General features: G+C 39.9%; 1 protein-coding gene across 1 annotated transcript; it reads left to right on the top strand.

The window, feature by feature from the left end:
* The first annotated feature begins 1679 nt into the window (after positions 1 to 1679).
* On the top strand, positions 1680 to 15540 carry uqcrc2a (ubiquinol-cytochrome c reductase core protein 2a). The gene is made up of 14 exons (XM_085784284.1): positions 1680 to 1754; positions 4246 to 4347; positions 4452 to 4601; positions 4834 to 4898; positions 4984 to 5040; positions 6215 to 6339; positions 6678 to 6775; positions 7860 to 7917; positions 10731 to 10826; positions 11457 to 11656; positions 12372 to 12452; positions 12564 to 12640; positions 13600 to 13753; positions 15190 to 15540. Exons 1-14 carry the CDS (start codon positions 1722 to 1724, stop codon positions 15271 to 15273), a joined length of 1380 nt encoding a protein of 459 aa, XP_085640410.1. The 5' UTR covers positions 1680 to 1721; the 3' UTR covers positions 15274 to 15540.
* Positions 15541 to 16408: the final 868 nt, after the last annotated feature.

The following is a 16408-nucleotide window of genomic DNA, read 5'->3' as shown; positions in this document are numbered from 1 at the left end:
TTCAGTTCCAATTCCCCCAAACGTAGTTACTGTAACGTTGATGCTGGTAAAAGCCAAGTCTGGCATCTTCTCGACTTGGTCATCATCCATCCATATGTCAAATTTGGAGCATGATTCAAGGATGAACTGATTACATTTTAGCTGTGATTGCAAAACACATATTTAGCCATAACTGAAGAATTCACACAGTAGGTACTGTATATCATTTCACATAAATTGTTACTATCTAAGTACGATACTTTAATAAAAAGAAATAGTTCTAAGTCTAAATTGTAGTGGGTGGGTACTATCAAATCCCAGGCTTTACTATTTATTTATACTTTTTCTTACCTAGTCATTCTAATTGGTAGGCTTTTAAAAATATAACAATTTTGGACACATGGTGTATCAGCAAACATAACAAACATAAATTAGTTCAGGATTTTCTTTTTAAAGTCATCTAAACGGTGTAATTTTGACTCGATCACATCATTGTGAAATAAAAAGTCATAGTTCTGTAACTTTTTGCACAAGAATACCGTACAAAAGTCCTAAACTCTTCATTGTTCAAGGTTTACAGCAGAATCACTCCAAAATAAAAAATAAATAATACACATTGTTTAGTATTATATTATCATTCCTGGTATGGATTGTCATTATCTGCATCATTAGTATGATTATTATTATTTTGCATTTGGAGCAAAGCACTTTAAAAAGAGTTGTATTCATTTGCCGAGTAAGTATAAGATAAGGGCTCCAGACAGTTTTTTTTATTATTATTACTAGGAGTCTGGAGCCCTGATTCAGTCACACATGGTAAGGTCAGGATTATCAGGGAAATTATCCACATGTTGCTCTCTGTGAACCTCGCTCGCCAGGGCCGTTGCTAGGAATTCTGGGCCCCCTTAAAGAATACTAAAGTGGGCCCCTCCCCCTAACTTTTCCTTTTTTTTTCTTAGACTACGTATGTATTATCGTTTTTTATTTAGCCTTCTTTGTTTTGATGCTAATGCAGCATTACACTGCAAAAACTCAAGTATCTTAGCAGTCTTATTTCTAGTCAAAATGTCATTTCTAGTCAAAACAAATCTCATTATACTTAAAATAAGACACATCATATTAAAAGTAGCTTGTTTTTAGACACTTTTTACTTCTTTCAAGCATATTTTCACTTGAAATAAGTAGAAAAAATCTGATAGTGGAGCAAGTTTTTCTTCCTTATTACAAGCACAAAAAACTTACTTTCACTGGCAGATTTTTCTATTTATTGTGAATTTAAGTGAAAATGATCTAAAAACAAGTAAATTTTTTAGGTAATGAGTCTTATTTTAAGTGGAAAGAGATTAGTTTTGACTAGAAATGAGACATTTGGACAAGAAATAAGACAAATATTCTTGGAAAGATGTTGAGTTTTTACAGTGTACTATGAGTATTAGTCAGGGTCTTGCGCAGAATAAATCAGTCATACAAAGATTAGACTACTGGGGTTTTTTATGGGCCCCACTGGGCGCTGGGCCCCTAGAATTATCATCACCTTTCTCCCCTATACTACGGCCCTGTCTGCAGCGGCGGCGGAGAGTACTAGTAGGCTGCAGTGCTCATCTCTCCCTCCTAAACCATCTTTGATCTGCCCCGCCCACGGTGCCGCAGTGCATTGTGGGAGAGACGTCAGTGAGTCCGCCGCGCCGCCGCCATATCTGATCTGTCTTTCTGTACCGGGCTGAAGGAGAGTCTGTGGAGTCATGAGGGGAATCCGGTCTCTGAACAGTCTCCCCGTGAGTCCCGTTGTTTTCTCGGTTTGGTCTGAACTTGTGTCAGACAGAAACCCAAACTTTTCTCGTTGTGGTTCTAATCTACACCTGTGTTTTTACAGAATGACCCCCGCGGTGTTGCCGTAGTTAGCGCGGTGGCTAGTTGCTAGGTGCTAGGTGTCTGTTTATCTCACAGGTAACAGAGCTCGTAGGGGTCCACACGGCCACTTTAAGTAACACTTTCTCCCTGAATCATCCGCACACACCGACAGTCAGGTAAAAATGTAACGTTAGGTTGCATGTGCAAGAAGAAATACTTTGTTTTGTTTTCGCTCTGGCTTTAATAGCCGCTGGTCTCTAGTTTAGTTTGAAGGTCACATCTCCCAAACCCGTGCAGCCCTCACTCACTCCTTCATCCAGGTGTCTCGGAGGGAAACAAAACAACACCCCGGGTTTGGTCATAGTTTGGTGAAAAAACGCTGACATTTTTTACAGATACAGACACGGTCGTCTCAGCAACCAACCACTGGCTTTGTTGACAGGACACAGGCGGTGTGAGTGTGGCTATTAGTGTCCTATATTTAACTTACACGGGTCGTTTTAGGTCACCCACCACCACTACTTTACTGTAAGACAGGCAGGGTGGGTGCCAGTGTCTGCTGTGCTGTTGGCAATGGCATTTCATGGCAGGATTTAAATACACATGGTGCATAAACAGTGGGTAATTTGTCATTTAGCTGAGGCTTAAAAAAAAAAAAAGTAAAATAATGTTGATAACAATAAAGAGAGACTTGAGAGAAACACAGAAAGTTGTCTGTGTTTGGCATGTGCCATTGTTTTTGACATTTTACTGACAATCGTAACTAGGGTTGCAAAATTCCGGGAATTTCAAAGTTGGAAACTTTCCATGGGAATTTATGGGAATATATGGGAATTAACGGGAATATATGGGAATAAACGGGAATAAAATTTAAGGTTAGCCCTTAACGGGGAATTTAAAAATAGTTGGGGGAAATATATTGTAGCAGATTCTTGGCTAAAACAACCAGATTTAATGCAAGTACACTTGAATATCTAGGCTATTCCTCAATCACATGCACACAGCACACTGCTTACTATTTTTTATTTGGGGGGGTAGTAATATTTTACTCAACATTCATCATGTTTTTGTTATTCAGTAAAAGAATTGATTGTTCATACAAGAATTAAAAGTTGATAAAGTTTTACTCACAAATAAATCAGTTGAAATGTTTTTTAATTGTATTATTTTGCATGGATGTCTGCTTATGACAAAGCAAAATATTTGCATTTATGTTTGGATATGATACAGTTTGTTTAGATTACCCCCAATTTCCAGTTAATTCCCATAAATTCTCAATAATTCCCATAATTCCCAAGGAAAGTTTCCAATTTGGAATATTTCTAAAATTCCCCAGTTTAACTTCCCATGGAAAGTTTCTGGAAATATTCCGGAAATTTACTGGAAAATTTCCACCCTTTTGCAACCCTAATCGTAACTACTAAAGGATGAAAACATGGTTATAATACTGCATATTATATTATATAACAGCAATTGTACCATGCTCAACTACTTGAAATGATTACTATATGACACTTTAATCTGGAGATTATTTTCTCAATTGACTGATTAGACTGTAAACTGTCTGTAAATAGCAAAAATGCCCCTCCTAGTTTCTCAGATTTAAATGTATGTGTTCACAGGATGTTCATGTTTTGTCTGACCTCGGTACTAGGTACTTCGTCCAGATGACCCCTCACTTACTTACAGACAGTTAGGTAGTTGGCAGGTGCTGTGAAACATGAGTAGGTGTTTTTATCTTCGTGGGATTTGTCCAATTGAACGTCACCAGCCTGATTTCTGTCAAACACTGCCACTTCTCTGAGTCTGAGAGAGAAAATATATCCGTCTCCAACTGGCTTTTTAAGTGGAGCCTTACGTTTGTGACTAGGGATGTCACGATTACTTGATTTCACAATTAATCGCGGTATTAAACGCCACAATTAGTTAATCGTAAAGGTTCCTAAATACCGTCACTTCCCAAAATAGATTATGTTGGAACCATATCGGCAGATGTGCTCCAAAATAAAGGTAAATGCACCAATACTGGTCCATTTATTTAACGTAACATTGAATTGGTAGAAATTTAAATGTTAGTGTGTCATTTGTATTTAAAAAAACACACAAAATAAAACAAAAAACGATTAAAATAAACATAACATTTGGTATAGACGACAATTTATGACCTGAATATTTCAAATGTTTCCCCTGGGGGGTTAATAATTGGTCATACATTAATATATAATGAGATACTTAAAATATTTTATGTAAAAACAATGAGTAATGTAATTATATTTTGACTATATTTGATTTTACACATTTATAGTGTTGTGAAATGACAAAGAGGCTGCTCTCAGAGGAAAACGAGGCTGCTCTCAGAGGAAAACGCTGCTCAAGAAGTCACTGTTATTAATCTGGTGTCACCTCTGACTGCAGAAACGTTGCTATGCTGCTGTCAGGAGGTCTGAAGCTCTGACTGAACCCCTCGGAGGCCCGAAACCCTCCTCGGCTGCAGCTCCCCCTCCCCAAAATGTCCAGGTAGGTGCTGCTGACTGCTGCTCATCTACCAATTCAAAACACAGAATCAATAAAAAAATTCTGTTAGATTTCCAGTAACATTTTTTCCTATTTGCTAAATTAAGGTGTCGAAGCTCCCAAACGGTTTGGTGATAGCGTCGCTGGAGAACTACTCCCCCCTGTCCAGCGTGGGCGTGTTTGTGAAAGCTGGGAGCCGCTATGAGACTGCGGAAAACCAGGGTGTCTCTCATGTGCTACGACTGGCAGCGAACCTGGTGACGTGAATGATTCTGTGAATGTGTGAATACGGTTTCAGGGAAATCGTAAAAAAAACAATCCTGCAATTCTGTTCAGTCAGATTTATGGTTATACATTGTAAGGATGGCTTCTGACAAACTAGATCAAGTTGACACATTGTACTTCACAACAGATTTTTCCTTTTTTGAATCAGCATCTCAACTCACAGTTTACTTTTCTTACATGCATTTTTTTCCCTTTTCATACTAGACTACCAAGGGTGCATCTGCCTTCAAGATCTGTCGCGGTGTGGAAGCACTGGGAGGAAGCCTGAGGTGAGTGCTGGTTTACTCTCTGCACAGTCCCTGGTTGTCCTGCTGCAGATAAACAGGGCAGTAACGGTGTTTTGTTTTCCTGCAGTGTGACATCATCAAGAGAGGCCATGGTCTACACTGCAGAGTGCCTGAGAGATCACCTGTAAGTGCTCCCACTGTGGTTTACGTGCATTTTTCTTAACCCTCAGATCCTGTTAAAAATCACTAACGTTCTCCTGATAGGGACATTTTTTGTACCCTGTTTTCAAACACACACCACGTCAAAGTAAAAATAGGTATTACAATTTTTTTTTTGTTGTTGCTTAGGGTTAGTTGATGATAATGAATGATGTGTAATTTCATCAATATTTTTTATAATTTAACCCTTTCATGGCCTGTTTTAGTGAGGGACCACTAGTTTTGAAAAAAGCGTCAAATCATCCAGCCCTCTCCCTCACGTATTTTACCCGGGCGGCGATGCACCATTCCTGGGGAGTGCTCTGGCAGGGCCCCCTCTCTGGTTCTCCGGGCCTGGAGCTTCTGGGACTGGTTCTGGTTTTACAGCTGCTGCTTGCAGATGATGATAATATTTCAACTCCAGTCAAGTCCCACTGCACCAGGACACCCACACGGACCCCCCCACACACGAATGCACGTGCATCATCGGGCACGCGCGTCCACGTATTCGATTATTGCAGCGCAAACTTTGGACTAAGAAAATGAGAAAAAAATGGATCAGCTGGGCAAATTTTGATAAAAAGTTAAATCTGGTGAAAATCAGAGACCAAATCACTTCCTGCATCATCAGGCGGATGTAATCCCTCAGCTCGATGCAGCTGGTCCGTGCTGGGGGGGCGGTGAGTCCCCCGGGGCAGCGCGAGTAGCTTTACCCCGGCAGCAGACTCATATGGCGGGGCCGGCCGGAGAGAATGCCCCGGACTTCGGAGCCACGTCCTCGCGGTAATATGAAGTGATATTTCAAAAATCACCCATAAACCTATACTTTGACTTCCCCTGATGTGAATTAAACCATGAAAATATAAAAAATATTTTTCTGGGACAAAATAACCCCCAGGTGAAAACGTGTGGGTTTTTGCGATTTTCAATGGATCTCTATGGGGGCATTTTTTGTCCATATCAGGAGAAGAGGTGCCAACGCGATAAACAGAGAACTATAAGGTTCAGACAGGAGATCTTTTAGGAGCATGGTGTACCTTGCAAAAGCCACCTCTCTGCAACCTACGAACACTCTAGCATGATCACAGGGATCTGAGGGTTAAGGTCACATTGATGCCACAGTGTGTCTTTACCACTCTCTGTTTCTGTGTTGTTTCCAGAGATTCGCTATTGGAGTATGTGGTCAGCGTGACCACGACTCAGGAGTTTCGGCCGTGGGAGGTAGAGGAACTCACGCCCAGGGTGAAGACTGACATCGCTCTGGCTCAGCAGTGTCCTCAGATAGGTTCGTATCAGGACAGGAGTAATTGTTAAAGCTCCCAAATTGCCTGCGTTTTCATTGTGGAAATTCGAATCACGCAGCAACGTTGAACCGAGCTGACAAATGCAGACAATTAATCTTGTGTTAGCGCTCTCAAATAAAAAACAATTACCAGCAAGCTGCTCATAGCTGCAGTGCAGACGGTTCACTCTAATCAGGATCAGCATGTTACATTTAGTTATTTGATCTTTTTTTTTTATTAACATTAATGCTTTATTGTGTTGAGTCCTGTGGATCTACCTCATGGATGCCCGGTTTTCCTTCGCTGAAGTTTACGTTTCATTTTCCATCTTCTCCCACAGGTGTCATTGAGAACTTGCATGGAGCAGCATACAAAAACGCCCTGTCCAACTCACTGTACTGCCCCGGCTACATGGTCGGACATGTCTCCCCTAAACTTGTAAGCCTCTTTTTTACTTTTCGTTCTGTTTTGTCCATATAGGAAAATAGTTAAAGGACAATTCCAGGTGAATTCAACTCGGGGTTGTATTTTCCTATCATTTTAGGTCTAAAAGAAGGAATCTGAAGATTTTCAGTTTAATTGCTCCTGTTTTGCGGTAGTTGTGTCTGTCCCCGCATCGCCACGGCAGCAATGAATGGGTGTGGATGTAAGTTCCGCTGTTTAGACTGTTTACATCCCTCAAAGCCGCAATTTTTTTCCACAGACAGCGTCAGATGGCGACTCAAACATGCACCAGGAAGTTTATTTACTTCAACAAGCCGACATGTTTGTAAAACTAGATCTAATTCAAAGTCTCCCGGAGTCTCGCGCGAGACCCAGTTGCCGTGCGCGGTGTGTTCAGGTGCAGTGGGGAAAGCTACTGTTTGTGTCATAAACACAGGAATATCAACTCTTTACTTGCTTGAAGTAAATAAACTTCTCGGCGCATGTTTGAGTCGCCATCTGACGCTGTCTGTGGAAAAAAATGTACACTTGAAGCAAGTCAAGAGTTGATATTCCTGTGTTTATGACACAAACGGTAGCTCCCACTGCGCCTGAACACACCAGCACTGCAACTTCGGGCTCACACGACACTCCGGGAGACTTTGAATTAGATCTAGTTTTACAAACATGTCGGCTTGCTTGAAGTAAATAAACTTCTCGGTGCATGTTTGAGTCGCCATCTGACGCTGTCTGTGGAAAAAAATTGCGGCTTTGAGGGATGTAAACAGCCTAAACAGCAGAACTTACATCCACTCCCTTTCATTGCTGCCGTGGCGATGCGGGAACAGACGCAACTACCGCAAAACAGGAGCGATTAAACTGAAAATCTTCAGATTCCTTCTTTTAGACCTAAAATGATAGGAACATACACCCCCGAGTTGAATTTGCCTGGAATTGTCCTTTAATTGTATAGTTTCCCGTTCTGTTCTCTGCCATCTCAGGGAGAATGATAAGGCTTATGACGATCAAGACCGTAATTTGTTAGATTGTGCATAGCTCTCACCCACCTCTCCTCCTCTTCCTTATCCCTCCCCTGTAGCTGCACTCATTTGTTGAAGACAATTTCACCACTGGCAGAATGGCTCTTGTAGGAGTAGGTGAGTGACTACTAGTGCTGTCTGTCTAGTCCGGCTCGGTCGCTTCTTTGCAGCAGCTTTTCCTTTCACATCAGGCTAACAGTAACTTTGTTTATCAAGGCTACATTTTACTAACAGACGCTTGGATTTCCTGAGGTTGTGCCAGTCTGCTTCAATTATCTGTGTGTGTTTGTTGCACTGAATTGAGGTGTTAGATTTTTTTTCTTTTACCTCAATTACGATTAATGGACAAATACTTTGACTGTCTTTTTTCCTGGCCGTACATTCTTTATATTCAGGATGTGACTCTGTTCCAGGTGATAAAACAAACTGGTGATGTTATGTTCAGTGTTAATGTTGCACTCATCACTGTCTGGTTGTTGTGACCAATAAGTCCAGACAGGGCCGTTTCTAGGAATTCTGGGCCCCCTTAAAGAATACTAAAGTGGGCCCCTCCCCCTAACTTTTCCTCTTTTTTTTTCTTAGACTACGTATGTATTATCGTTTTTTATTTAGCCTTCTTTGTTTTGATGCTAATGCAGCATTACACTGCAAAAACTCAAGTATCTTAGCAAGAATATTTGTCTTATTTCTAGTCAAAATGTAATTTCTAGTCAAAACAAATCTCATTCTACTTAAAATAAGACACATCATATTAAAAGTAGCTTGTTTTTAGACACTTTTTACTCCTTTCAAGCAGATTTTCACTTGGAATAAGTAGAAAAAATTTGATAGTGGAGCAAGTTTTTCTTCCTTATTACAAGCACAAAAAACTTACTTTCACGGGCAGATTTTTCTATTTATTTTGAATTTAAGTGAAAATGATCTAAAAACAAGTAAATTTTTAGGTAATGAGTCTTATTTTAAGTGGAAAGAGATTAGTTTTGACTAGAAATGAGACATTTGGACAAGAAATAAGACAAATATTCTTGGAAAGATGTTGAGTTTTTACAGTGTACTATGAGTATTAGTCAGGGTCTTACGCAGAATAAATCAGTCATACAAAGATTAGACTACTGGGGTTTTTTATGGGCCCCACTGGGCGCTGGGCCCCTAGTATTATCATCACCTTTCTCCCCTATACAACGGCCCTGAGTCCAGATCATGAGGCCTTCACAATCCTGGAGTTATCAAACTAAAATGACTAAAACAACATTTATTTACTTTTAGATATATGTTTATTGATTTTCAAGAAAAAAGTTAGAGAGAGAGACAAAAAAAACATAGAAAAAAGAACACATAACATCCAGAACACAGCATGTCTTGGATTACAGCAAATTTACATGGTAATAGTTAAGATGGGTACTATAAACAAAAACATCTAAGACCAGAATCACATACTTGTTTGCACTGTGAGGCTTTATACAAGAGCCAGTGAGCTCTCATTTTAAGGTATTTAGTACTGGGTAGCAACATTTCTTTATCTCAGTCTCAATCTCAGTTTTTGTGGCTTAAAACCTTTGGAGTAATGTGGACACCTGGGCCCAGTTGTTCAAAGGTAATCCGATCGGATTTTGGATAATGGATTGGATCAAATCTTGAAAATGGGTTGTTCAAAACCAAAAACGGATTCTGTAATCCAATCTTGGTTTTGATCTGGATAAAACCCTCAGTTTGTGTTGTTCAAAACTTTTCAGTAGGATCGGGATAACTTTGATCCAAAAAAAATCAGGATTATTCTGATCTCAGCAGTTGGGTGGATTCAGGGGGGATTTCAGGAACAAATTGTGATTTAAATTAAATTCAAACTGGTCAAATAAACAATATTCATAAATTGGTATATATACAGTTATTGATTTATATTTTGCACCTAATTTTAAACCACAACAGTGATTAGTAAATAATGTTAACTTATGAATATTCTACAACTGAAAAACTTTTCCCCAAACTGAATTTAATGAAATTTGAAGTTTGAATTTTGAAATTTGAAGTTTGAATTTGAAACATAAGGGGAAATATTTGCGATTGCATTAATGTACTGTATATTTGCTTTATATATTTATTTTAACAGCCCAAAGATGGGGTTTGGTGGTTTAAAAGACATTGAAAAAACAACAAAGAGCACAGAAAACAATACATACACTCTGTTTTCAAATAAACACACTTTGAGGGACCTCATGCTGCTGTTCTACCTGTTGTTAACAGACCAATCAGCCTTCAGTGTGATGCACAGTCCCATCTAGAGCATCATTATCCGGATTTGGTAATCTTGAAAATTTGGATTTTGATCAGACTGATCCAATCCAACTTTGCTTTGAACAACTGGGATAAAAGTAAAACAGATTACGTGATCCTGGATAGCAAAAAGGGGATTTCAAAATCCGGATAATTTTTATCCAGATTACACCTTTTGAACAACTGGGCCCTGGCATAAACAACAAAAATTAAGTTTTAAAACCAAATTGTATTTGTGTGGACAAGGCCTGAGCTTCAGTATTTTTACGCTCATGTCGGCACAATGTCTGCAGCTTTGCTTCGAAAGAACTAAACTAATGTTAGTTGAACCGGGTGGAGGCACGAGACTGAACATGAGGCACTTTTTGAAGGGTTCATGAACACACACAACGGGGAATGTATCTCCTCTAAATCAACCAACACGAGCAGGATTGTGAGTGTTTTTGATACCTCCTCGTGTAATTCTTGGCACTAATGGTTATGTGTGGATTTTTTTGTTCATGCAAGCAAATGCTACAAGTGTCGGCATAGCTCAGTGACATTTTATATGGCTTCCTTCCTGGGATTGTGTGGTATTTTTTTCAGTTAATGAAAGTGCTCCATCTTCCTTCCACTCGAGTTGTATGTTAACGTTGGCACCGTCTGATTTATGCGTCCAGGTGTGAAGCACTCTGTCCTGAGGCAGGTGGGCGAGGGGCTCCTCAGCGCCCGCAGCGGGGCCGGCACACCTGTGGCCAAATCTGTCTACAGAGGAGGTGAGAGCCGGAGATAAAGTGACAATACTCGTCTTTAGAGATGTCACGATTACTTGTTTTCACAATTAATCGTGGTATTAAACGCCACAATTAGTTAATCGTAAAGGTTCCTAAATACCGTCACTTCCCAAAATAGATTATGTTGGAACCATATCGGCAGATGTGCTCCAAAATGAAGGTAAATGCACCATTACTGGTCCATTTATTTAACGTAACATTGAATTGGCAGGAATTTAAATGTTAGCGTGTCATTTATAATAAAAACATAAAGTAAAACAAAACAAAAAACAATTAAAATAAACGCAAACATTTGGTATAGATGACAATTTATGACCTGAATATTTCAAACGTTTCCCCTGGGGATTAAGAATTGGTCATACATTAATAGATACTTGAAATATTTTGTGTAAACAGTGAGTAATGTAGTTATATTTTGACTATATTTGATTTTACACATTCATAGTGTTGTGAAATTAATTAGTGCAGAATAATCGTGATAATCGTAGCACTGTGATTATTTCTCTGACAATAATCGTACCAAGAACATTTATAATCGTGACATCCCCACTCGTCTTTTATGGCTGACGCAGCTTCGGTGTCATGACTGTGTGTTTATTTGTGTGTTTGTAGGTGAGCTGCGAGTGCAAAACAACGACGATCTGGTTCACGCACTCATTGCCAGTGAGGGTGGTGTGACGGGCAGCGCAGAGGCTAATGCCTTCTCTGTGCTGCAGAGGATCCTGGGAGCTGGTCCACATGTAAAGAGAGGCTCCAACATCACCAGTAAACTGAGTCAGGGTATTGCCAAAGCTACCACACAGCCCTTTGATGTAAGTTAAAGGAGTCGGAAGAACTTTAAAGGGATAGTAGCATTTTTTTAAAGTGGGGTTGTATGATCTACAAATAGCCCCTAAGTACTTTAATTGCAGTAGAAGACTCTCTGCACTCCTCCCGTTAGCAACGCCAGCCCATAATAGCCCTGCCCAGAGATTTACAACATACAGTGTTGTGAATGGACCCAGAGAAACGGCCTATTTTCGTGGCCTAAAAGAGGTTTTACCTGAAAAAAAAATACACAGTTCCATTGTTTGCTATAATATAATTTTTTCCAGCCCTTCAAAGTGCAGGAAAAACGCAGTTTTTATTTGGAGCTAACCAACTGCTGATCGGCGGGCGCTAACCTTGGGCGGAGGGATACGTGAGTTGGTTAGGTCCAAATAAAAACTGTGTTTTTCCTGCACTTTGAAGGGCTGGAAAAAATTATATTATAGCAAACAATGGAACTGTGTCATTTTTTTCACGTAAAACCTCTTTTAGGCCGCGAAAATAGGCCGTTTCTTTGGGTCCATTCACAACAATGTATGTTGTAAATCTCTGGGCAGGGCTATGGGCTGGCGTTGCTAACGGGAGGAGTGCAGAGAGTCTTCTACTGCAATTAAAGTACTTAGGGGCTATTTGTAGATCAGATTTAAAAAAATGCTACTATCCCTTTAATTTGTTGTTTGACTCTTGATTTGCCTCAGATGACCTCTTGCTGTCTTTCAGGCCACAGCCTTCAACGCCTCGTACTCTGACTCCGGCCTGTTCGGCGTCTACACTATTGCACAAGCCAACTCTGCAGGAGAGGTGACTGACAGACACACGCTCCTTCCAAGACACGTAACCTCGTCTTAAATATGCACAGACAGACGCCAGAATGTGCCTGTCACTGAATTTTGTGCTCCTTTCTCTGCGCAGGTGATCAAAGCCGCCATCGCTCAAGTGAGAGGTGTAGCCGAGGGAAACGTGTCCGGGGCTGACATCACCAGAGCAAAGTGAGTCCAATGGGAAGAAGCAGTTGCATACCAAACACAGATGTTATTGGTGTGATTTCCTCTGAAATACGCTTAAAGTTTTTTTTTTTTTTTTTTTACTTTATTTTTATTGATTTTTTCCAATGAAAAAAAACAGAACAAACATGTAAATATACACACAGAACAGGTACATTAGACAGGGTCATCCATAGCAAAACACAATGGCAGGTTATTTTTCTAAACAGCGGGCTGGCAGAAATTAGACAGATGGATCATGTCTAGGGGCTAAGGCACTCTGGGTCCACAGTGGCTCATGACCCAGGGGAAAAATACAATAATAATAATAAAAAATTTAAAAAAAACACAGGTTTTCCCACACAGAATATGCGATTACCTCTCATCTATGTAGTCCCTCCATTTCTTCCAGTATTGGTCACCTTTTTCAGTATTGTATCTCAGGGAAAAATGTTAACATTTCCATGTTATAGATTTCTTCGACTTCTCCTGCCCAGTCTGAAATTGCTGGACACTCCTTGTTCAGCCATTTCCTGGTTATTGCCTTTTTACTACTAGCCAATAGTATTTGTAATAGGTATCTGTCTTGTTTATTTATCTCAGTTGGTATGTTTCCTAAATATATAACACTGAAACTGAGATCAGGCTGCAAATTGATTATTGATTTGATTGCTGCTATAATGTCTTCCCAATAAAATGAAATTATGGGACATTCCCAGAATATGTGAAAATGGCCAGCTGACACATTACCACACCCTCTCTAACATCGTCCTTGAGCTGGGTTATTGGTCTGTAAACTTTTGATTCTGGGAGTTATAAAGAATCTTAGGGTGTTTTTCCAAGTGAATTCCCTCCACAGATCTGAGCTAGAAGTAGTGGACATTGTCTTACAAATATTTAGCCAATCATCTTCAGATATACGCTTAAAGTTTTGACGGATATATTGTATGTTTGTCTTTGCATAGAAACCAGGTGAAATCAGAGTACCTCATGTCCATGGAGAGCTCCGAGGGCCTGGTGGAGGAGATCGGTGCTCAGGTTCTGACCGCTGCAGCGTACCAGCCGCCCGCCGCTGTTCTCCAGACTATAGATGCTGTCACCCAGGACGACGTGGTCAAGGCGAGTGCTTTCAGTTGTAGCTGTGCTTAAAGGACAATTCCAGGCGAATTCAACTCAGGGGTGTATTTTCATATCATTTTAGGTCTAAAAGAAGGAATATGAAGATTTTCAGTTTAATTGCTCCTGTTTTGCGGTAGTTGCGTCTGTCCCCGCATCGCCACGGCAGCAATGAATGGGAGTGGATGTAAGTTCCGCTGTTTAGGCTGTTTACATCCCTCAAAGCCGCAATTTTTTTCCACAGACAGCATCAGATGGCGACTCAAACATGCACCGAGAAGTTTATTTACTTCAAGCAAGCCGACATGTTTGTAAAACTAGATCTAATTCAAAGTCTCCCGGAGTCTCGCACGAGCCCGAAGTTGCAGTGCTGGTGTATTCAGGCGCAGTAGGAGCTACCGCTTGTGTCATAAAGCGTCATACATACAGCGTCAGATGGCTACTCAAACATGCGCCAAGAAGTTTATTTTACTTGAAGCAAGTAAAGAGTTGATATTCCTGTGTTTATGACACAAACGGGAGCTTTCCCACTGCACCTGAACACACCGAGCACGGCAACTTCGGGCTCGCGCGAGACTCCAGGAGACTTTGAATTAGATCTAGTTTTACAAACATGTCGGCTTGTTGAAGTAAATAAACTTCTCGGTGCATGTTTGAGGAGCCATCTGACGCTGTCTGTGGAAAAAAATTGCAGCTTTGAGGGCTGGAAACAGCCTAAACAGCAGAACTTACATCCACTCCCATTCATTGCTGCCGTGGTGATGCGGGGACAGACGCAACTAAAACAAAACAGGAGCAATTAAACTGAAAATCTTCAGATTCCTTCTTTTAGACCTAAAATGATAGGAACATACACCCCCGAGTTGAATTCGCCTGGAATTGTCCTTTAATCATTTAACTTCAGATCTGTTGTTGTGCTAATGTTACGATGAGAAAGTTCCCCACTGAAAAGGCAGCAGGCAGCGTTGGCTTTTCAAGCCTGTCATATCGAAAATGTTATTTCATTAACAAAAACAGCAGACTCAGATGGCACCCAGGCATAAATCAGACTGACAGTACATTTTGTAAATGGCACCAGCGGGGAATACATCAAAAGGCATGTTGTATGGTATGGTCAGATCAATAGTGAAGATCTGTTTTTTCATTTGAACAAGCAATTAATGAAGAATGATAAAATGCCAGCCAAAAAATAAATGATGATAATGATGATGTATGCCTTCCAAATGTATATTTTATGTCCAAACTTTCACTGATGCTCTTTATGTTATGATTGCCAGTGGATTTGTGCGCTGTTTAAATTGCAAATTGCTAAATGCCATAAAGGTAATCCCCAAAGTAAGGTGGTTTGTGAAACTGTATTCACTGACTGATAATGCTCAGCTAAGCAGTGAATCAAGACATCAAATAATAATAAAATGACCTCTCTCTGTTCCTTTCAGGCTGCGAAAAAATTTGTGAATGGCAAGAAGACCATGGCAGCTAGTGGACACCTCATTAATACACCATTTGTGGATGAAGTATGAAAACAAAAAAGAACAAGAACCGTTGATTTTAACTTGGGCAAACTGTGCCTAGCTGCTTCAAAAGGAAAAAGGACCCCAAAGCCACAGCCTCTTGCAACAATTCATTTGATGTCACTAATCATTTGTAGTCTGTCCTGCAGTATGTCAAAGTTCCAGCGTGGGGCTGGAGAATCAATGCAACTTTGTTTGGGGTTTTTTGTCAATTTAACTGTATATCTATGTAAATTAAAGTTATCACAGTAATAAAAAAGCTGTTTGGTACTTGAATTTGTATCGTGGAATGGATTCAGACTTAATCTACAGTTTTGTATTAAGGTTTTTTTCTGACCTTGAAGCACCACTTTTAATAGAGAAATTGTCCCATCATCATCCAATAGAGGGACCCAAAGGGTAGGAAAGGTGTGATCCTCTTGCAGGTTGCCTTGCAGTTCCGATTAGCAACTTTTTCCTTGAACTTACAGTATCATGAGCTGAATATTGTCTGCAAAGTGTAATGGCTACAGAATAATGTTATCTTCAGCATTAGGATCAGTCCCTCCTTTTCATATTGCTATGATATTCTTTCTGCCAGTGTACATGAGATTTAGCAAAACATTTAACAACAAGTGATAGTGATCGTCAACTTGCACAGAAGTTTTAACATTTAATTTTAACACTATCTTGTTTCATCCATAGATCAGCAATTATAGCAGTTTTATTGCCTCTGCACTGTTTTGTAAGTCAATATATCCCTCTGAAATGAAGTATAGTATAAGTACAAAGAAATACTCAAGTGAAGTACGTTAGATAATTAAACATAAACACAGTGCTATGGTAAATGACCAGTTAATATTGAAATACTGTAACAAAGGTCCTAAAAGTACATTTTGACACATGGCCCCAACAAAAGACACATAGTCCATGGGCCAAAGGCCAAAATTGGACTTTTTGGTACCACTCAAGGTGACAAAATTTAGTAACATTTTTTGATTATTAGATTATATTTTGGTATGATAACCCATCCTAAGTGGTAGCTTTATGACAGTTATCATCAGCACATAAAGTTATCCACCCCCTGCAATAAATAGGCTCTAAATGCAGGGGGCATGTGTGTCCTGTTTTGTGCTCATTTTCAGACCTTTACTTATGTCATAAG

Source organism: Trachurus japonicus, chromosome 8, assembly GCF_045865225.1.
Source record: "Trachurus japonicus isolate A0001 chromosome 8, Traja_1.0".
Taxonomy (NCBI): domain Eukaryota; kingdom Metazoa; phylum Chordata; class Actinopteri; order Carangiformes; family Carangidae; genus Trachurus; species Trachurus japonicus.
Note: the sequence above shows the minus strand (reverse complement) of the source record. Positions and strands in the feature narration are given on the sequence as shown.